The sequence below is a fragment of the Suricata suricatta genome, chromosome 5 (assembly GCF_006229205.1).
Source record: "Suricata suricatta isolate VVHF042 chromosome 5, meerkat_22Aug2017_6uvM2_HiC, whole genome shotgun sequence".
Classification (NCBI taxonomy): Eukaryota; Metazoa; Chordata; class Mammalia; order Carnivora; family Herpestidae; genus Suricata; species Suricata suricatta.
The window spans coordinates 121,686,919-121,710,145 of NC_043704.1; the positions used below are offsets into that span (position 1 = coordinate 121,686,919).

At 40.6% G+C, this 23,227-nt stretch overlaps 1 protein-coding gene across 1 annotated transcript; it reads left to right on the forward strand.

Annotated features, from left to right (window-relative positions):
• The first annotated feature begins 12,046 nt into the window (after window positions 1-12,046).
• LOC115292953 (proline-rich protein 23A-like) lies at window positions 12,047-12,784 on the forward strand. Its single transcript, XM_029940889.1, has one exon. It carries the CDS (start codon window positions 12,047-12,049, stop codon window positions 12,782-12,784), a length of 738 nt encoding a protein of 245 aa, XP_029796749.1.
• Window positions 12,785-23,227: the final 10,443 nt, after the last annotated feature.

The window sequence follows — 23,227 nt, forward strand, 5'->3', positions numbered from 1 at the left end:
GGGCTTGAACCCAAGAACCGTGAGATCATGACCTGAGCCAAACCAGACGCTTAACTGACTGAGCCACCCAGGCACCTTTTAATGTTTATTTTTGAGAGAGAGAAACAGACAGACAGACAGACAGGGTATGAGTGGTGGAGGGGCAGAGAGAGAGAGAGACACAGAATCTGAAGCAGGCTCCAGGCTCTGAGCTATCAGCACAGAGGCTGACGCAGGGCTCAAACTCACAAACCGTGAGATCATGAACTGAGCTAAAGTCAGACACTTAACTGACTGAACCACCCAGCTGCCCCAAAGACTGAGATCTTAATCATAGGACTACAGGACTATAGCATGCTCCCCATCTTCCCCACACTTTACCACCACATCACTTAAGGCCTATTTATTCCTTTTACCTAATACATCATGCCTGGCTTTCAATAAAAAATTACAGGACATACTAAAAGGCAAAAACACAGTTTAAAGTAACAGGACAAGCATCATAACCAGACTCAGACATAGTAGTGATATTAGCATTATCATACCAGGAATTTAAAACAATTATAGTTTGCATACTAAGGGCTCTAATGGGGGGAAAGTAGACAACATGCAAGAACAAATAAGTAATGTAACTAGAGAGACAGAGACTGATAATCAAAAAGGAATAAGTAGAGAGGCTGGAAATATGGCAGAGTAGGAGGACTTAAGCTCATCTTGTCTCATGTATACAACTACATAGCACTCACATCAGCATAGGTCACCCAGGAAATGACCCAAAGGCAGAAGAAACTCCACAACTAAAGATAGAGGAGAGGCCACATCAAAGAAGGAAGGGCAGAGATGGAGTTTAGGAGCAAAATGGATCCTGGCTGTCCACGGTTGGGAGTGAGCTGGGGGCAGAGTGAAGGGCAAGAAGCAGACGAGCACACCAGGGAGCCTCACAGGGAAGAAGAATCCCCATAACATTTGGCTTTGAAAGTGAGAGGGGCCAAATTTCAAGAGTTCTTAGAACCAGCGGAACTTAAGTCTGGAATTTTAAAAACCAGAGGCTCAGGCAGAAGACCATGGGGGAAGGGAAGGGGAGAAAATAGTTTCAAACAGAGAGGGAGGCAAACCATAAGAGACTCTTAAATACAGGGAACAAACTGAAAACTGATGGTTGAGACGGGGACGGGGGAGGGGGGGAGATGGGTCATGGGCACTGAGGAGGACACTTGTTGGGATGAGCACTGGGTGTTATATGTAAGCGATGAATCATGGGAATCTACCTCAAAGCCAAGATTACACGTATGCACTGTATGTTAGATAACTTGACAATAAAGGAGGGGGAAAGAGGAAGAGGGGGAGAAGCAGCAGCAGCAGCATCTAAAGACAGACCTTACATTCTTCACAAAAACTAACTTACTAAACATAGACCTAAGCATAAGATGCAAAACCTATAAAACTCCTAAGAACATAAAAAAATCTAGATGACGTTGGGCTTGGTCACAATTTTTTAGATAAAACACTAAAAGTAATCCATGAAAAAAATGTTTAAACTGGACCTCATTAACATTAAAAATTTCTGGGGCACCTGTTGGCAGTCAGTTAAGCATCTGACTCTTGAGTTCAGCTCAGGTCACTACTTCATGGTTCATGATATCAAGCCCTACATTGGGCTGTACGCTGACAGTACAGAGCCTGCTTGATATTCTCTCTCTCTTTCTCTCTCTGCCCCTCCCCCATTCATGCTCTCTCTCCTGAAATAAATAAACTTAAAAAAAATTAAAAACTTCTGCTCGGTAAAGACACAATGAAAAGAATGAGAAGAGAACTCACAGAGAAGGAGAAAATATTTGCAATAGACATATTTGACAAAGAACTGTTAGCCACAATATACAAAGAACTACTCTTAAAATTCAACAGTAAGATAATGAACAACCTGACTTAAGAATAGGCAAAATAGGGCGCCTGGGTGGCTCAGTTGGTTAAGAATGGGCAAAAGAGCTCAAGAGACATCTCATCAAAGAAAATATAAAATTGGAAAATAAGCATATGACATCAAAGAAATTAAAACAACAATGAGATCCCACTATGTATCTATTAAAATGGTGACAATTTAAGAAACAGAACTAAATGTTGACAAAGATGTGGAGCAACAGGAATGCTCATTCACTGATGGTGAGAATCCAACGTGATACAGCTACTTTGGAAAACAGTTTGGCAGTTTCTTAAAATGCTAACCATACTCTTACCCTATGATCCAGCAATTGTGCCCCCTTGATATTTACCAAAGGAGTTGTAAGCTTTATATCCATATAAAAATCTGCAAACAGATGTTTATAACCTCTTTGCTCATAATTATTGAAACTTGGAATGAAAAAAAACAACAAGACAAGGATTTTACCGTTGCTGCTTCTCTTGGTGCAACAAGACATTTTACTGAAAGTTCTAGCCAGTGCAATAGGAAAAAAAAATAAAGGCATTCAGATAAAAAAGTGAGACATAAAACTATTTTTCTCTTCAAACTATAGTATATGATTTGTTTAAAATCCCAAGGAATCCACCAAAAAATTTCAGAACTAATAACAACCTTTGCAGGGTTGCAAGATACACAATCAATATAGAAAAATCAACTGTATTTTTATGCACTGGCAATAAACAATCTGAAAATGAAATTAAGAAAACAAGTTTGTTCACAATGTCACCAAAAAGAATAAAATATTAAGGAGTAAATTTAACAAAATAAGTGTAAGGTTTATATACCGATAGCAACAAAACACTGATGAGATAAAGAAAATCATGTTCATGACTGAAAGACTCAATATTGTCAAGAGAGCAATTGCTCTCAAATTTATCTATACATTCAGCAAAGTCCCTCTGAAAATCCAGCAGGTACTTATTAGAAATTAATAAGTGGTCCTAAAATTCATATGGAAATGCAAAGGACCTAAAACTGCAATAACATTTTTTATTTATCTATTTTGAGAGAGAGTGTGAGAGGGGGAGGGGCAGAGAGAAAAACCCAAGCAGGCTATGCACTGCCAACAGGGCCAGCACTGCCAACACAGATTCCCCTGCAGGACTCGAACTCAGGGATCATGAGATTATGATCTAAGCCGAAATCAAGAGTCAGAGGCTTAACCAACTGAACCACCCAGGCAGCCCCCACAAAAACAATTTTTAAAAAGAACAAAGTTGAGAAAAGAAAAACTTGAAGGACTTACACTACTCAATTTGAAATCATACTCAAAAGACACAGTGATCAATGTGGTATTGGCATAAGAACATCATACAACAGGGACACCTCCATGGCTCAGTCGATTAAGCCTCTGACTCCGGCTCAGGTCATGATCTCATTGTTGGTGGGTTCGTGCCCTGCCTTGGGCTCTGACAGCCCAGAGCCTGGGGCCTGCTTCGGATTCTCCGTCACTTTCTGCCCCTCCCCAGTTCATGCTCTGTCTCTATCTCTCAAAAATAAATTTAAAAACATTTAAAAAAATAAAAAAAGAATATCATACACAGGTCATGGAACTAAATTATGAGCCCAAAGCAAATCTTCATATTCATGGTCAATTTATTTTTGACAAAAGTGCCAAGACAATTGAATATAAAAACACTAGTCTTTTTGGGGTCCCTGGGTGGCTCAGTCAGTTAAGTGTCCAACTTCGGCTCAAGTCATGATCTCAGGGTTCAGAGCCTGGAACCTGCTTAGGATGCTGTGTCTCACTCTCTCTCTCTGCTCCTCCCTCACTTGTGCCCTATCTCTCTCTCTATCTCTTTCTCTCTCTCTCAAAAATGAATAAACATTTAAAAAATGGTCCTTTTAGCGCTTGGGTATACACATCTAAAACATAACTATAACTTCACACCTAGGCAAAAATTAACTTAAAATGGATTACAGATCCAGAAGTAAAAGCTAAAGCTATGAATTTCTCAAACAAACAAACAAAAATTTTCTCAAACAAATAAATAGCAGAAAAATCTCCATGACCTTGGTTGTACAAAGAACTCGTAGATACAACACCAAAAGCACAATTCATTTTAAAATTGATTTTTTGAACTTCATCAAAATTTTAAACATATTTACTTCAAAAGTCACCAATGAGAATCTTTTTTTTAATACTTACAGTAGGGGCACCTAGGTGGCTTAGTCAGTTGAGGGTCCAACTCGGGTCATGATCTTGTGGTCCGTGAGTTTGCGCCCCACGTTGTACTCTGTGCTGACAGCTCAGAGACTGGAGCCTGCTTCACATTCTCCATCTCTGGAACCCTTATGCATTGCTGGTGGGAATGTAAAATGGTACAGACACTTTGGAAAGCCATTTGGCAATTTTTTAGAAGTGAAACATAAACTTAGGGCACCTATGTGGCTCAGTCGGTTGGGCAGGTCATGATGTCATGGTCCCTGAGTTCAAGCCCTGCATCTGGCTCTGTGCTCACATCTCAGAGCCTGGAGGCCTGCTTCATATTCTGTGTGTGTGTGTCTCTCTCTCTGCCCTTCACTCCCTTATGCTCTGTCTCTCTCTCTCTCTCTCTCTGTCTCTCCTTCAAAAATAAATAAATCATTAAAAAATGAAAAAAGAAAGAATTATAAACTTGACATCTGACCCAGCAACTCTATTCCTTGGAATCTATCCAAGAGATGTGAAAACCTATGTCCACACAAAGATATGTACATGAATGTTCACAGATGACAGCATTACTTATAATAACCAAAAACTGGAAATAATCCAAATATCCAACAACCGGTAAATAGACAAACAAAATGTGGTATATCCATACAACAGATCCTATCATCAAGTGAAAAGGAATGAGATACTAACACAACACACTACACCACAGATACAACATGGTAACAACTGCTACAACAAGAATAAACTGCAAAAACAGTACATTAACTGGGTGGGGCGGGGGGGAGCCAGTCACAAACACCCCATATCTGGGAAAAAAATAGTTGGAGAAAGGGAGGGAGGCAAACCATGAGACTCTTGAATACTGAGAACAAATTGAGGGCTGATGGGGGTGGGAGAAAGGGGAAGGGGGGTGATGGTCATGGTGGGGGGCACTTGTGGGGATGTGCACTGGATGTTATATGGAAACCAACTTGACAATAAACTATTTAAAAAAAAGGAAGAAAACCCATATCCTATCTCTCATTTATATGAAATATCTAGTAAAAAGGCAAATTTATAGAAAGAGAGGAAATGAGCAATTGTCCTGGTCTGGGGGTCTGAGCAGGGATTAAGTGCAAACAGTCATGAGGAATTTTTGAAGTGATGAAAAGTGTTCCAAAACTAGACTGTGGGGGCATTTGGGTGACTCAGATAGTTAAGCGTCCAACTCTTGATTTCAGCTCATGTCATGATCTCACAGTTTGTGGATTAAAGCCCTGAGTTAGGCTCTGCACTGACAGCACAGAGCCTGCTTGGGATTCCCCCCTCTCCCTCTGTCTCTGCATCTCTCTCTCTCTCTCTTTCTCTCTCACTCTCTCTCAAAACAAATAAACTTAAAAAAATAAATTAGATTATGGTAATGCCTGGCCAACTCCATGAATTCACTAATAAACTAAATAATCATTAAATTTAAAAAGTTAAAATTAACATCACCTGTAAGAGACAAATAGCTATGATGTACCTTCAGAAAAAAACACAAGAACACTTAGAATTCATGCCAAAAATAAGAAACTTTAATCTTATCATGAAACATCAGAGAATCCCAATTAAATAACACTCTATGGAATAACTATCTATAATTTTCAAAAAAAGAAAAAAGACACATGACTTGAAAAACAATTAAAGACTAAGGAACTGCATCTTGGAGGCAAAGAAAAAAAGTAGATATAGAAATATGTTAAAAAACATCATTGGAACAATTGACAAAATTGGAAAGTGGATTGGTAAAGTATGACATTAATGTTAAATTTTTCTTAATTTGATAACAATACTAAAAATATGTAAGAGAATATTCTTCTTAGGAAATATACACTGAGCATCTGCTGCTTACTAGACAAGTCTCCGGAGGCAAGGGAAACAAAAGCAAAAATGAAATATTGGGACCTCATCAAGATAAAAACTTCTGCACTTCAAAGGAAACAAAACTAAAAGGCAACCAGCAGAATGGGAAAAGATACTTGCAAATGACATATCGGATAAAGGGTTAGTTTTCAAAATCTATAAAGAACTTATCAAACTCAACACCCAAAAAACAAATACTCCAGTGAAGAAATGGGCAAAAGATATGAATAGACACTTCTCCAAAGAGGACATCCAGATGGCCAACAGACACATGAAACGATGCTCAGCGTCACTCAGCATCAGGGAAATACAAATCAAAACCACACTGAGATACCACCTCACACCAGTCAGAGTGGCTAAAATGAACAAATCAAGATGCTGGCGAAGGTGTGAAGAGATGGGCACCCTCCTGCACTGTTGGTGGGAATGTAAAACTGGTGCAGCCGCTCTGGAAAGCAGTGTGGAGGTTCCTCAGAAAAGTATCAGTAGAACTCCTCTATGACCCAGCAATAGTACTGCTGGGGATCTACCCAAGAGATACAGAAGTGCTGATGCATAGGGGTACATGTACCCCAATATTCATAGCGGCACTTTCAACAACAGCCAAATCATGGAAAGAGCCTAAATGTCCATCACCTGATAAATGGATCAAGAAGATGTGGTATATATATACAATGGAGTACTACTTGCCAATGAGAAAGAATGAAATCTGGCCATTTGTAGCAACGTGGTTGGACCTCAAGGGTGTCATGCTAAGCGAAGTAAGTCAGCAGAGAAGGACAGATATCATATATTTTCACTCATAAGTCCAACAGGAGAAACTTAACAAAGGACCATGGGGAGGGGAAGGGGGGAAAAATAGTTGGGGAGAGGGAGGGAGGCAAATCATGAGAGACTCTTGAATATGAAAACAAACTGAGGGCAGAAGAATGAGGGGGAAGGGAAGTGATGGTTATGGAGGAGGGCACTTGTGGGGAAGAGCACTGGGTGTTTATGGAAACCAATTTGACAATAAACTTTTAAAAATTCATTAAAAAATTAAAAAGGAGGGGCTCCTGGGTGGCTCAGCAGTTAAGCATCTGAGTTCAGCTCAAGTCATCATCTCACAGTTTGTGGGTTCAAGCCCCTCATTGGGCTCTGTGCTGACAGCTCAGAGCCTAGAGCCTGCTTCAGATTCTGCTGTCTCCCTCGCTCTCTGCCCCTCTCCCACTGATGCATGTGTGTGCATGCACACTCTCTCTCTCTTAAAAATAAATAAACATAAAAGAATTTTAAAGGAAATATAGACTTAAATATTATGGAGTAAAGAGACTCAATATATACAACTTACTGTCAAGTGATTTATTAAGAGATGTATACATATTAATATATATGTACGTATCTCCTGTGGTCTTTCTGAGAGACAGAGAATATAGAGCAAATGGAGGAAAATGTAGAAAGTTGTTGAAGGACAAATGGTAGTTTTTTGTATTATTTCTGCAATGTTTCTAGAAATTTGGAAATATTTCAAAATAAAGCATTAAAAAATTAACAAAACAGAAAGAGACTAATACTTCTTTGACATGACATTTATTTCTGAGCAACAGCCAGTGTCATGCTTAAGAAGCAAACACCAGTAGCATTCCCACCAAAGTGTAGAACAAGAGAAAGATGCCACTTTCTCACTAAAACTTAACATTGTACTGGAGGTACTAGTCAGCAAAATTAGAAAAGAGAAAGAAATCAGATGTATAACATTTCAAAAGCAAAGAAAACAAGACCATTTGCAGACCGTATGATTGTAAACCTAGAACATAACTGAAAAAATAAGAAAATTCCATAAGAAATATGAATATAAAATTAATATATAGAAATTATTGGGAGGATGGCAATGGAGTCATTTCTGGAGCTGTCCCTGGAACTGTCGTGTCCCCTCCTCTTCCACTTCCCATTGTAAACAAAAAAGGCCATTTGTACTGTAAAATGTAAAAAAATAAAGTAAAATTTAAAAGTATACACACACATAGAGAGAAATCATTGGCCTTCACTTATAACTGAGAAATCTAAGTATTTGGTTAAACAAACTGTAATTTAGCTTCAGCTTCAGCCTCAGCCTTTAAAAAGCCAAATACTCAAATAACGAATTTACTGTCAACTTAAGTATTCTTAAAATAGTAAGGTACTAATAATTTTATGATCACATAGACCATGATCACAGCTAATCACTGTAATAGCAACATAGTTGTATAATGCATTCACCCCTCAGAAATGTGTTCAGGACATATAGTACAGCACAATATACCGGAATTACCAGAATTATTGGGAGAAAAGCAGAAAGTCTTCTTGAGGCAAAGACTAAGGAATTGCTGTACAAGACATATTTGAAGTCGCCTTTTCTTGTATTCACACAAAATTTTCAAACAAGGTACAAACACCAGCATTGCATGTTGAGAAGATCTCTTCAGAAAAGACAGAAGAGATCATGTACTTTGAAGATAACAATACAAAATAGCAGTATGCCCAAACATACTAGAGAAAAATACCCACAATACTTGACAATTCCAGGAAGAAAACAAATCCCTTATGTTGTGTCTAAGTATTAAGGATCTTACCACATCACTCCTGAATTGGAGATTAGTGGGGAGTTGACAGGAGAGCTACACTGTGTATATATTTTTGAAAATGTATCCAGGTATTATTACTTATATAAATATAATTTCCTTAAAACCCATTATGCATTTTGGGAGATAACAAAACAGCAAACACCAAGTACATTGTCAGGGCCTGGATCGGGGGACCAAGGTCTCAGAGTCTCGACTGAAGCAATGAAGGAGTCACAGTGCTCTGATGCCTAATGCCGAGGAAACTCTGAGTCCCACCTCATTGCGCCTAACTTCCAGGACCCAAGTTACCTCCGCTTTCTTCTTGCAATGGAACTGTCTGTGGCCACCTTGTACCCCGCGCAGAACCTGAGGCTATAGTTGCTAATTCCGGCTCCATGATGGATCAAGCAGTTCATGCTGATTGGTTAGGCAGTATTGATTGACATCAAGGAAAACCAATGAATGTCCCTAACAGTCCCTAAGCATCTTGCGGTAAAGTCAGGCGGGATGAAAGATATCTGATCTGGTGCCTAGCGAGCCATTCTTCAACCTGATAGATATTATGTCTAAAAATAACTGAAAAAGTACTTTCTAACAGATCAGACCCCCTTTTAGGATGATGATCATGACGGTAAAGATGACGGGTTTTTTGTTTGTTTGTTTGTTTGTTTTGTTTTGTTTTTGTTTTTTTACCATTCGTTCAACACTGCTACATGCCAAGCCCTTTTCAAGACTGGGGAACAGCGCTGACATTGTCGAATGGGAGAGACAGATTCTAAACATAATAAACAGAAACACCTACTACTTACTAAGCACATACTATGTTCCAACAACATTTTACTGACACTACCTCACAACTGCTATTTTATATGTAAGGAAAACTGAGATTTAGAGAAGGGGAAATGACTTGCCCGTCATCACCCAATTAGAAAGCGGATAACCAGAAGAGGAAATCGGGTACATCTACTCCACGAACCCTGCTAACTGCTTCTGTCACAGGGCAGGTCCACATTCCCTCGGAAGGGGAGCTCACAGCGAGGATTCACAGGACCAAGGACAATGCTGAGCTCCAAAGTGGAATTGCTGAGGGCAGGGGAGCAGCAGACACTAGGTGGTACAGTCAAAGCCTGATTCCACCTTGCTCAGAGACCCACTACTGGGCAGACCAAGGGCCCCAAGCCCCCCCATCCACCCACCCGTGTCCTGACCAGCTTTAGGCTCGTCTGCCACTTACACCAGGGCGTCCACTTTCACTCTCCTGAGTGGAACCCCCATTATTCCCTGAGTGTGGAAATGTCAAGGGCCAAAGCAGTTGTTCCTACAAGTTCCTTCCCTCATCCCCCACCCCTGCCTCCCTCACCACCACCATCACCTTCTGCCTGGGCACCAGCAGCACAGCTGTTGCTTCCCATTACCTGGGATCCTGGGCGTAGGTTCCAGCGCGTCCACATTCACCCCCATGGACTGTAGTTTCCTGGCAGCCGGCACTCTCCTCTCCCCACACCCCTCGCCCGCGCCACAGCAGAGCCTTTGCGAGTTCACTAGTTCCTGAATTCATGCAACCAGTGCCCCGCCCCAGGACGCACCTACTCGCGCGAATTTCCAGCCGCAATGCCAGGAACACCGGAAACGCAGCCGTAAGAGCTGACACTGGCTGAGCAAGGGAAAACCCTGACGCGGTCCAGGAAGTCCGAGTTCTCTTCATAACTTTGTCACCAACAATCAGGGCCCTGATCAAAAGCGTAACTACCCCAGTACCTGAACCTCTCAACTGCTAAACGAAAACAAGCTCAGTGGTCTTAAGCACTGGAAAGAGGGGCTCTGGGGTGGCTCAGTCGGTTGAGCGTGGGACTTCAGCTCACTCACGATCTCTCAGTTGGTGGGTTCCTGCCATACATCGAGCTTACTGCTGTCAGTGCAGAGTCCACTTCGGATCCTCTGTCCCCCTCTCTTCTCTCGATGCCCCTTCCTCGCTTGCTGTCTCGGAAAGATAAATAAACACACATACACAAACTTTCGTGTAAAACAAATAATTTGGGGGAAGTACTTACAGAGAATTCCTAGGTCTCACGCCCCAGGAATCCTGATTAAGTGATTCTGGGATGGAGGAAAGCATCTGCATTTTCCATAAATTTGCCAGGGAATGGCAAGGCTCCAAGTCGCAGACCACTAGCTTAAATGTCCATTAATAAAGGTCTGACTTAAATGTAATTCCATACAAAGGAACGCTATGCAGCCCTAAAAATTAAAATATAAATATGCTATTTTGTAAAAATGAATAAGATAAGCAATTGCGAGGTTAAGGAACAGGGATGTTAGGAAATGTTACGTTGACATGGATAACTCCATTAGGAGAGTCACTTATTCCCAAATCAGCATTTGGTGTTTCTTCCTATTAACACTAGATAAAGAGTCGAGCCACACCTTCTTTTTTGCACCCATGATACACCACGCAAATGTGCTTTTACCCTGATATTCAGATCAAAGGCACTGACGCTGAATTGCCTTAAGTGGGCCTTGACATGCCAGACCCTGTTCTGCTAGTTCCGGGATTCTGAGCAAACTGAATAACATTTTGCACGACACTTTCATCATTGTAAATTGGGCGAAAAACATGTATTTTGTGGTTGTTATTAGGTCAAACTAGATAAACTCTTACTTCCGACAACAGTAGTGTAATAATTACCATAGTATGAAATGGCTATGTATGAAGTATAGTAGTAAATTGATTATGCAGCGTCGGCTACTAACACACTCAATTCTAATCTTATTTCCTCTTTCAACACCGATGAAAGGCTCCGACAGTGGTTCGCAACTTCCGCATAGGCGTAAGGATATAGACCAAAAATGCCACGCTACTCAATCTAGAGAAAAGCTATGTTCACTTCCGGGGCGGGGCTTCGAAGGAGGCGGGCCTTACACCTTGTGGTCCTGGTGCCGCGTCACAGTGGTTGGACTTGAAACTTAATCAGTTTTCCAATTAAGATCGCCCTCATTTGAGATCACCTCAAGAAAGGTCAAGATGTTGATACTGGAAGCCAAGCCCTAGGGTGGCATCATTGTTCTGCCTCCTAATGGCCTATAAAAGTATTTCTTTACGTACAGCTTCGGCTACTGGGCTGCACAGATACCGCGAATTCTACGGGGCGGAGCCTCAGTAGGGGCGGAGCTTGGCGTGACATTTTGCGACTTTGGTTCCGCTGGCGTAACTTGCAATATCACTGGCGCAAATCCGTCAGTGCGAGGAGGCTGGGATTCCAGCTCCTGAGGCTGCGCCCTGCGCCTGGTGCTGCACCGCCAGAACCTGGACCGCGGGCCTCCCGGGAGGCGCCCCCACAACTCCGGGCACTCTCTCTGCGTCGCCCCATTCCGCGCCCCGCCGCGTCCCGCCGCCTCACCTGCCGTCGAGACTTGTCACTGCGTGCAGCACCCGGACCCTCACGCCCTCCGCCAGGCCCCGGGAGCGCCACCCGCAGCGCAGTCCACATGATGGGCAGCCGGCCCCGCAGCCCCAGCGCCTACCTCGCGCCCTGCCCCGGACCGTCGTCCGGAGGACCCGGCCCTGCCAAGCGTCGCCGAACCGAGGAGCCTGCGGGCCCGGAAGGCCTGGAGGAGCTGCCAATCGCCGGCGCCCTCACCTCTGTGGTGGTTCTGGCCGAGGGCTGTGCCCTGCAAGTGCCCCTGGACGACGTCGACCTGGTGCTGGAGCCCGAGCCAACGTCGGCCCTGGAAGTGTCTGTCGGAGAGTTCACCCTCCTGCTGGTCCCCGAGGCCCTCCTGCGCTCAGGAGGGCAGGGCCCCTCGCCTGCCCAGGAACCCCGCGCTTCCCTGGACGTGCCGGGGCACGACGTCGCCGTGCAGCAAGGATTCTTCCGCGCATCGGTCCCACAGATGGCCCCGCAAGAAGAGGTCTACGAGGAAGACGCGGACCCCGAGTTCCTGCAGCCTGGTATGAACCCTGCACCCGGCCCCGTCGCCGGATTCCGTCCCTGCGCGGGCCCCTACCTGCTGGGCCCGGTACCTGAGCCCTGTTTTTGGGCTCCCACCCCTAGTCCAGCGAGACGCTCTTCTTTCCGCTATTTCGACCTGGGCGTCCACGCTCTGGAGCCCTTCCCCACCTCGCCGCTGCAACCTCTACCTCCCTCTCCGAGTCCAGGTCCCCACGTGCGCCCCCAGCGCCCTCCGGGCCCTTCTCGCAAGGCCCGGAGACGCCTGTTCCAGGAATGAACTGTTCCCACAATCCCTACCCACCTAGTAGAGACCTTAAGAGACTCTTTTAGGAGCGACTGTGTGTACATTGCGCAACCTGCAAGAATCACCAAGCATGAATAATGAACAGATGCTCTTTTGATGCAAGCTGCATTGCAAAATTTTGGATCAATGGTGGACCAAAACATCTGGAAAGAAGTCACCAAAGCAAAGAGATGTTGTTCTAAGAACAATGTACTTTCAGACATCTGAAATGCTGCTTGTTTTCTCTATAAAGGTTGCCCCTAAGTAGCTCCATTCTCCCTAGTTTTGGGAGAACTTCAGCACTTTTTTCTAAAAACCCATCCTTTCCACAGCACTCTACCACTGCACCTCTTCGTTCCAAATTAGGGTAAATGCCTTCCCCCCCCCCCAACGTATTGAACCCTAGTGTGCTTGCTAGTTTATGACAACCTTGCCATTTTGACCTTTCAGTGGCTGTAGAAGCTTTTGGGGGGGTCTAACAAATAGGTGTATGTGGACAAATCTATGTTAGATACAAAAACACACAATGAGGACAATGATATGTGCCCTCATTTTTTAATGAGAAGGTTATCAAAGGGTTTAACTATAGTGCTAGCTTAGGGGAGGATTTTCCCCAAAAGAACCAACTCTTTTGTATTCTTCTCATATATTTTTAATATAATTCTTCTGTGCTGGAAAAGTTTAAAAACTATAAATTTTGTTTTAATGGTTCTAAGATCTTGAATATATTTTGTACATTATTACTGGCATATATAAATAATTTGTTATGTTGATCTGGTATCCAGAAAACTGATTTAATTTCTTTAATGGCTTATCTGTAGAGTGTTTTACTTAACTAATAAGGACAATAATTTCTGCAAAATAATGAGAATATTGTCTCTTTTTTTGACAAGTCTCTTGCATTTTATTTTTGACAAGCCTCTTATATTTTATTTTTCCTTAATTTTTTAATAGATGTTACTCCAAGTCCAGGTTGAACAGTATGGTTACTCCAAGTCCTATGTTGCCCCTTGTACTGATGCAAGAATTTCTAAATTTTACCAGAAAGCATGATTTTTTTTTTCTGGGCATGGTTGGTAGATTACCATTATCCTGTTGAAGAAGTTAGTTTTCAGTCTTTCTAGTCATGAAAAATCTTGGGTTTTTGTCTTGTCTATTTTGGCTGACTACAAAGTCTTTCTCAAATTATTGTAAATGTTGGCATTTACATAAAATAGCTGCATGGAATCTTTGGGTCACAGCGTACCTACAGAAACCTGCCAACAGACCAAATGAGACCAGGTGTGGAGCTTCAGGGATTTTAAAAATTGGATGTCCTCCTGCGGCCTTAAGAAAAGGTGGTAGGGCGCCTGGGTGGTTCAGTCGATTAGGCATCCAACTTCAGCTCAGGTCATGATTTCACAGATCGTGAGTTCGTGAATTTGACCCCCACATCGGGTTCTGTGCTGATAGCTCAGAGCCTGGAGCCTGCTTCAAATTCTGTGTCTCTCTCTCTCTCTCTGCTCCTTCCCCACTCATGCTCTATCTCTCTCTCAAATAGATAAATAAATAAATAAACATTAAAAAATTAATAAAAGAAGAAGAAAAGGTAGGAGGGCAAGTGCAGTAACTGCTGGGTCATTTTAAGGGTTTTAAATGATAAATTTTAACGCAGATTCTTCTGTATGCATACATGACTTTTGTACTTCCTTTTTTAATCCATTGATGTGATGATGTGCACCACCTGACAGTGTCTTATCTCTGCCTTTCTGCTATTCCACATTATTTTATACACTTTGAATTCTACCCTAGGTTCCTTTTGTGAATTTGTTTTTAGTTTTGTTTTCTTTTAACAAACAACCATATACACACAACTTCTTATTTAAAATGTCATTATTTTGCCAGGTTTGCCTCATACTTTTAAATAAACTATTCATGATAATATCAACAAGATGCTCATTTATTCTGTTGAACATTAATAATTATTATTTAGATTTGCCAATGTGTTTTGCCAGTGTCTTTACTCACCTTCCATTCTTGAATTCCATTCATTCATTCTCTCCTTGTTTTTCTTCTTACCAGTGTACATTCTTTAAAATTCTTTCAGTTGTAGCCTGTGTGGAAATCTTAGGTTTGTATGTCTGCAAATATTTCAGTTATGCCTTCAAACTTGTGTAACAACCTAGCGAGGGTTTGAATTCTACAATAATGCCTATATTCTCTCACTACTTTAAAGATACTGCTCAGGGGTGCCTGGGTGGCTCTGTCAGTTAAGCGTCTGGCTGTGGCTCATGTCATGGCTTCACGTCTATGCTGACAGCTCAGAGCCAGAAGCCTTCTTTGGATCCTGTGTCTTTCTTTCTTGCCCCCTCCCCTGTTTGCACTCTCTCTCTCCTCTCTCTCAAAAATAAATAAACATTTTTAAAAATTAAAATAAACAAAATAAAAAGTAAAGAGGATGTGGAATATACATACAATAGAATATTACTCCATCATCAAAAAGAATAAAATCTTGCCATTTGCAACAATGTGGATGGAGATAGAGTGAATTATGCTAAGCGAAATACGCCAATCAGAGAAAGACAAGTACCATGTGATTTCATTCATATGTGGAATTTAAGAAACAAAACAGCTAAACATATGGAAAGGGGAAAAAGAGAAAACAAGTAATGAGACTATTTTTAAAATTTTTTAATGTTTATTTATTTTTGAGAGAGAGAGAGCGCGTGGGGAGGGGCTGAGAGGGAGACAGAGGATCCAAAGTGGACTCTGTGCTGACAACAGAGAGCCCAATGTGGCGCTCGAACTCACGAATCATTGAGATCATGACCTGAGTTGAAGTCAGGTGCTTAACCAACTGAGCCACCCAAGTACCCTCTTTAGTATTTTTCTTGACCTTGATATTCTAAAGTTTCAATGTGATGTGTTTAGTGGTAGAAATTTTGCCTGCTGCAACTCAATGAGATTTTTAAATCTGGAGATTTAACTTTTTAAAAAATCTCAGGGCACCTACGTGGCTCAGCCAGTTAAGCAACCAACTTCAGCTCAGGTCATGATCTCACGGTTCTTGGGTTCAAGCACCACATCAGGCTCTCTGCTGTCAAGGCAAAGCCTGCTTTGGATCCTCTGTCCTCCTCTCTCTCTGACCCTCCCTTACTCTTTCTCTCTCAAAAATAAATGAACTTTAAAAAATATTTCAAAATCTCAAGAAAACAAGGGATATTGAATCCCTCTCCAATATCTGGAACTTATAATAAAAAAAATAGTGACATTGCTTAATCAACCCCTTTACCCTCCTATCTCTTAGTATCTATATTATGTTTTTGTATCCTTTATTTTTTTTTGTATCCTTTATAATAACCCACTTTCTCTCTTCTAATTCACTGATTCTGTCCTTTCCTATTTTCAGAATTCTGTTTATGTTCTTTATAAGAACTGTACATTTCAAATACTGCATTTTTCCTTTTCAGGATTTCTAGTTACTTGTTTTTAAAACAATATTTTCAGAGTGTTTAGGTGGGTCAGTTGGTTAAGCATCCAACTTCTGCTCAGGTCATGATCTCATGGTTCATGGGTTCGAGCCCCGCATTGGGCTCTGTGCTTCAGCTTCTGTGTCTCCTTCTCTCTCTCTGACCCTCCCCTGCTCGCTCTCTCTCTCAAAAATAAATAAAACATTAATAAATGTTTTTTCTATTTCTCTCTGCCCACTCCCTGCTCGCAGTCTTTCTGTTTCTCTCCAAATAAATAAACTTTAAACTTTAAAAAAGTATTTTAAAAAGGAGGGTGCCTGGGTGGCTCAGTCAGTTAAGTGTTTGACTCTTGGTTTCAGCTCAGGTCATGATCTCAGGGCTTCATCAGTTCAAGCCCATGTTGGGTTCCGTGCCCACCCCGCAAAACCTGCTTGAGATTCTCTCTCTCTCTCTCTCTCTCTCTCCCCTGCATGCACTCTTTCTGTCTCTCTCAAAATAAATAAATAAACTTAAAAAATTATCTCAAAAGTATCGACCTGCCCTTATTTCACAACTTTTAATCAATGTGATATAAACTTTACTTAATGGATATTTCCTTCTTTATCTCTAGAAGACTTTAAGCATTCTTATTTTAAATTCTATATCAATTAGATCAATAATTCATTTCCTCAGACATAAAATCTCCAATTATTTGGCAACCATTAATGAGACTGATTTCCTCCCGGGGTGAGAAATCTTGTTTTGGGAACACATTTTGAATGGAAATTCATTCTCCCTTCATATTAGAATTTTGCATGTGCTTCTTCCTGGCTCCCTAAGATCCAGAACTCAGAGTCAAGCATATGGAGCTCAGCTGATGTGCCACTCAAAAATCACAGCCCCTTCCCCACTCACCCTTTTGTCTCTCCCTCTCTCAAAAAATAACCATTAAAATTTTTTTAAAAAAAGAATAGCCCTCAATTTCCATGGGAAGTTCACTCTAATGATTATTTAATTAGGGGATGCACAGGCCCAGTTCACTTGGTTCAAGACAACTCTGAAGGACTATCCCAATTCTAGAGCTCTCCATGGGTTGGCTGAGGCTTTTGTTGCAATTACATCCCAGTTCAAGCTCCATCTGCCCAGTCATATTTTCTTTGTTCCCCCAAATTCCTGCATGAAAGTCTCCACTACAGTCTTCCCAACCCAATTCAATAGAGCTGGTGCCTGGAGTTATCATCGGAAGCAGGCACTAAAACGGATTTCAGAGCTGAATCATGGAGCATGAGTAGCCCATGACATACTACCACAAACCAGATAAGATATTAATCAATGGTGAACTTACTGACATACTGGTAGAAGGAAATACACTAGCATTGGCAATATCCCAGGCATTTGAGAATTTGGGGGACAGAGTAATTTTAAGGAATAATATTTATAAGCATCATGGAATTAAATGACTATTTCTGGGATGATCAATACATTCATGAGAAAGAATGAAAGGGAGTACATGCACCCCAATGTTTACAACAGCATTACCAACATTAGCCAAACTATTGGGAGAGCCCAAATGTCCATCGACTGATGGATGGATAAAGAAGACGTGGTGTAAATTGAGTATTACTAAGTCATCAAAAAGAATAAAATGTCACCATTGGTAATGACATGGATGGAGCTAGAGTGTATTATGCTGAGAGACATAAGTCAGTCAGAGAAAGGCAAATACCATATGATTTCAGTCATATACGGAATTTAAAAAACAAAACAGATGAACATATGGAAAGGGGGAAAAAAAGGAAGGATGGGAAACAAACCATAAGAGACTCTCAACAATAGAGAACAAACTAAGGGCTGATGGAAAGAAATGAGTGGGGAATGAACTAAATGAATGAAGGCTATTAAAGGAGGGTACTTGTTATGAAGAGCACAGGGTTTGATATGTAAGTGATGAATCACTAAATTCTACTCCTGAAACCAATAGTACACCATATGTTAACTAGGATTTAAATAAAAGTTTGAGGGGCACCTGAGTGACTCCGCTAGTTAAGTGTCCAACTTCAGCTCAGGTCATGATCTCACAGTTCGTGGGTCTGAGCCCCACATCAGGCTCTGTGCTGACAGCTCAAAGCCTGGAGCCTGCTTCAGATTCTGTGTCTCCCTCTCTCTCTGCCCCTCCCCTGTTCATATTCTGTCTGTCTGTCTGACTCTCTCTCTCAAAACTAACATTTTTTAAAAATTTTTAATTAGAAAAAAATAAAATAAAATCTATACAAGCAAAAAACAAACAAACAAACAAAAAGAATGAAAGGCTGAGGATGATTCATTACCAATAAAACCTAAATATGAGATTCAGACAGTCTCCTTGGCAGCATACAAATAGCCTTTTGTCTCTTGAATCTAAAGGGGTCAATGGGAGGCCTAATCCCAGCCAGGAAAATGTGAGGCCCATACATACAGAAGGGGACTGCATATACCCTGGAAGAGACTCAGAACTCACTCAACATACACCTCCAGGAGCCAAGTGTAGGACTCAAGGTGCTGGATGTCATCCTGGATAAGGAAGAGTCTATCAATTTAGAAGCACTCTCTCATGATACAGTATTGAACAATTCTGGCAAAGACCCTGTAAGGCAGTGTTCACATTTAGGCAGGTGGCTCCTAGAAGCTTGGAGAGAAAATGACATCCCACACAAAGTTAAGTAAAAAATACCGTAACTGCCAAGGCAGACAGTGGAATAATGGATCAAAAAGTTCAAACAGTAGATACAGTGGATAATACCAACTAAGGCTGAATAATATATCAGCTACTATGAAGCCCTTGAGCTCTTGATTGGAAACATTTCTTCCTCTTCTGTGATAACACACCTGCAAATTTAACAGGAAGAGACTTACTTTCCACATAGAATTGTTATATTATAATCACACCTGAGAAACTATTTCTTGAGGTTTCAGAGGACTTCTCTATTCATAACTAGTTATGTCTTTTCTGAATATACCTTTGCATTCTCCATTTTTAATACATACTCAATGCCCAACCTGACCTTCTATGGGCTAGAAATTCTATTGACATAGGAAAGGTAATGAGGACAGAATCTATTAAATTCAGCTACATTCTACTAAACCATTACCCAAACTTCCCCAACATATCTTGAGGCCAAAGAAAGAACTAAACCTATAGGTAAAGGCCTTATATATACAAAGGTCTTCTCATACCCTTCATAATACTCTCATCCGGACAGAAAAGAAACCAAACAGACAGGGATATAAATTTGTTCAAGACCTCAAAGCCATCAACAAAATAGGTCTACCTCACTTCCTGGTAGAAATTAACCCAAATGCCATCTTATCATCAATTGCACCTGAAACCACTTCCTTCTCTTTAGAGGATATTTGCCTTTATTAAGTGTGCTTCTTTTTGCCTTCACCTGGAGAGAACAACAATCTATCTGCACAATCATGTCCCAGGAGCACCCTCCTATTTTTCCCAGGTCCTCAATCAATCTTTTAAGATCGAAATTCCCTTGTGATTTGGTTCTAGTACCATGCGTAGATAATCTCCTACTTTGTTCAGAGAACAAGGAACCCTATAAAAGGATTCCATTTACTTGCCCCCAGCCTTACCAAAAAAGAAACATAAAGTTTGAAAAGATAAGTTATAATTTTGCCAAAGTACAATCCTTTATTTAGAACATGGCCTATCTTAAGAGGGAAAAACATTCTCTCCAGATAGACTAAAGACCATCCAAATATATTCTAGACCCCTCAGAAAGAACAATTGAGAGTATTTTTGGTTTTATCTGGATATTGCAAACAGTGGGTGCCAAATTTTTCTGAAATTGAAACACCTCCTAATGAACTAAGTCCTCAGTAAGAAACCCTCACCTTTGTAAACTAAAGAAAGCCATTCAACAGCCTCTTTCTCTTAGCATCTCTAACTACAAAAAGCTCTTGTGTCTATTTGTGCATAAATCATCTAGGCAAAACCTTGAGATTTTAATTCAACTTGATGAGAACCATCAAAAAACCATTGTTCCAGAAACTGGAAGCAACTAAGATGTCCTTCAACAGGCAGATAGGTAAACAAACTATGATATATGCATACAATGGAATTGTATTGGTTAAAAAGAAAAAAAGAAACAAGCAGTGAAAAGACACGGAGACCTTAAATGCATATTGCTAATTGAAAGAAGCCAGTCAGAAAGGACTACATACTATGTGAATCCAACTATGCAAAGTTCTGAAAAAGACAAAATTATAGAGACAGTAAAAACATGAGTGATCGCCTAGGTTCAGAGGGAGGCGGGTGAAGAGGTGGACACAAGGGATTTCTGGGGTGGTGAAACCATTCTATACGACAGCACACAGATGCCGGACATTACGTATTGTCAAAGCTCATAGAACTTTACAATACAGGGTGAACCTTAATGTAAACCACGGACTTGAGTTCATTATAATGTACCAGTAGTGGCTTATAAGCACTTATAAGTGGCTTATAGGTGGTAATAAGCATTCCATAGTAATGCAAGATGTTAATAATAATGGAAACTGTGTGGGAGAGGTGCGATTTATGGAAACTCCCTACTATCTGCTCAATTTTCTGTAAACATAAAACGGTTCTAAAGAAGATAAACATATTACTTTTTTAAAAGGTAAGGAAGAAAAAATCCATTAGAGAAGTTAACTTCAGGGATAAGATTTTTTGATGAACATACATTAAAAAACAAATTGATGGCTTCATGACATAAAGGGACGTCAAACCTGCCTAATGTATAATAAATGAGGATTTTGTTAGAAGTCTGTCAGAGGCAAGTTCTAGAGATCACTAAAATGTTCAAGTTTATGTACTCCTTCACCCTCCACAAACAAACTACCACAAACACTGGTTATTAGAGCCTCACCCTTAACACACCTGGAAAGCTTTATCCCCCTTATTTTAGGGTCATAGCTGTCACTGAAAACAATTGAAGCTTCTGCTGAACTAGCTCCGGCCTCCCCACTTGACTTTATGGTTTCTCATTCAGTACAGGAATTACTATTGACAGAACACACACTTTCCAACCAGCCAATTAATAACCTACAAGATGCCACTTCTCTTTCCTTTTCACATCACAACTCACTCATGCAATATCCTGAATCCTGCCACTCTCCTCTTCTACCAGGAGAAGAGGAACTTCATGGTTGTTTTACCTCAGTTAAAGAACTCTCTGTATTTCACTCCAATTTATTAGAGACTCCTATTGATAACCTTGACCTAATACTATTCATTGATGGATCATACCTCAAAACTGGGACTGTAGGTTATCAAGCAGGAGATACTATCACTAATCTAAACTTTCCTTCAGAATATAGTCCTCTACCTCAGGTAAAATTCACCAAGATGGCAGAACTATTGACTTACTGCAGCTTGTCAATTAGCCAAAGACCAGAAAGTAAACACATACTGATAGGAAGTATGCTTTTGGAGTAGTATATGACTTTGGAAGGCATCGGAAGCAAATGTAATATCTCACCTCTGCCGGTATTCACTCAAAAACAGACAAGTTAAGGAACTTTTAAATTCACTTCTATTTCCTAGAGGTGGCTACTAGAAAGGCGGAACCCCATGCAAAAATAGATAATATGCAAGCTAACAGAGATGCGCTAGCAGATCACGTGTCAAACAAACAGCTTTAACCTGAGCAACAGTGGTATAAATCCCTAGAGGGGGTCAAATAGGCCATTAAAGAATATCAAAAATAAGCCCCTAAGAAAGGAAGAGGGGGGAAATCTGGTTGTCCCTTTCACACAGAGAGTCTCTGATGCTCTCAAGACAGCTTCATGGTGGCATCAGAGTATTTCACATGGATAATAGCTAAATTTCTCCATAAAACTACTCATGGGTTACTATCTTAAATCAACAATGGTGGGGAAACCTTTAAAAAAGCAAATGATTACAATAGCACCAAAAAGCATAAAGTATTTAGTAATAAACTTAATCAAGGAGGCAAAAGACTTGTACACTGAAATCTATAAAACATTGCTAAAAGAAACCAAAGACAAATGGAAAGACACCCCATGTTCACAGATTGGAAGGCTTAATATTGTTAAGATATCAATATCACTAAAAGCAATCTACAGATTTAATGCAATCCCTATCAAAATGCCAAAAATGTTTTTTCAAAAATATAAAAATCCATCCTAAAACGCATATGGAATCTCAAGGGGCCCCAAATAGCCAAAACAATCTTGAAAAGGAAGAATAAATTAGAGCTTTCGCGTTTCCTGATTTCAAAAACTTTTTACAAAGCTACAGTAATCAAAAGAGTGCGGCATTGGCATAATGACAGACATAAGACCAATAGAATGGAATAGAGTCCAGAAATAAACTCTTGCAAATATGGTGTAATGATCTGCAGCAAGGGTGCCAAGACTATTCAGTGGAAAAAGGACAATCTTCTCAACAAACTTTGTTGGGAAAATTGGAGATCCACGTATAAAAGAATGAAGTTGGATCTTGCCTTATACTATATATAAAAGTAACTCAAAATGCATCAAAGACTTCAACATAAAACCTAAAACTATAAACTACTAGATAAAAACATAGATGAAAGTTTCATGACATTAGATTTGATCATGATTTCTTGGATAGGACACCAAGCATGGGCAACAAAAGTAAAATAACCAAACTGGACTACATCAAAATTTAAAACTTGTATGTATCAAAGGACACAACCAATAAAGTGAAAATGCAACCTATGAAATTGGAAGAAATATTTGCAAATTATCTAAATATCTGATATGAAGCGAATACCCAGAATAATAAAGAACTCCTACAACTAAACAGCAATGGGGAAAAAAGCTGATTTTTGTTTATTTTTTTTAATGTTTATTTACTTTGAGAGAGGGAGCATGAGCAGGGGAGAAGCAGAGAGAGAAGGAAAGAGAATCCCAAGCAGGCTATACAAGGTCAGTGCAGAGCCTGATGTGGGACTCAAAATCACAAACCTCAAGATTATGACCTAAGCTGAAA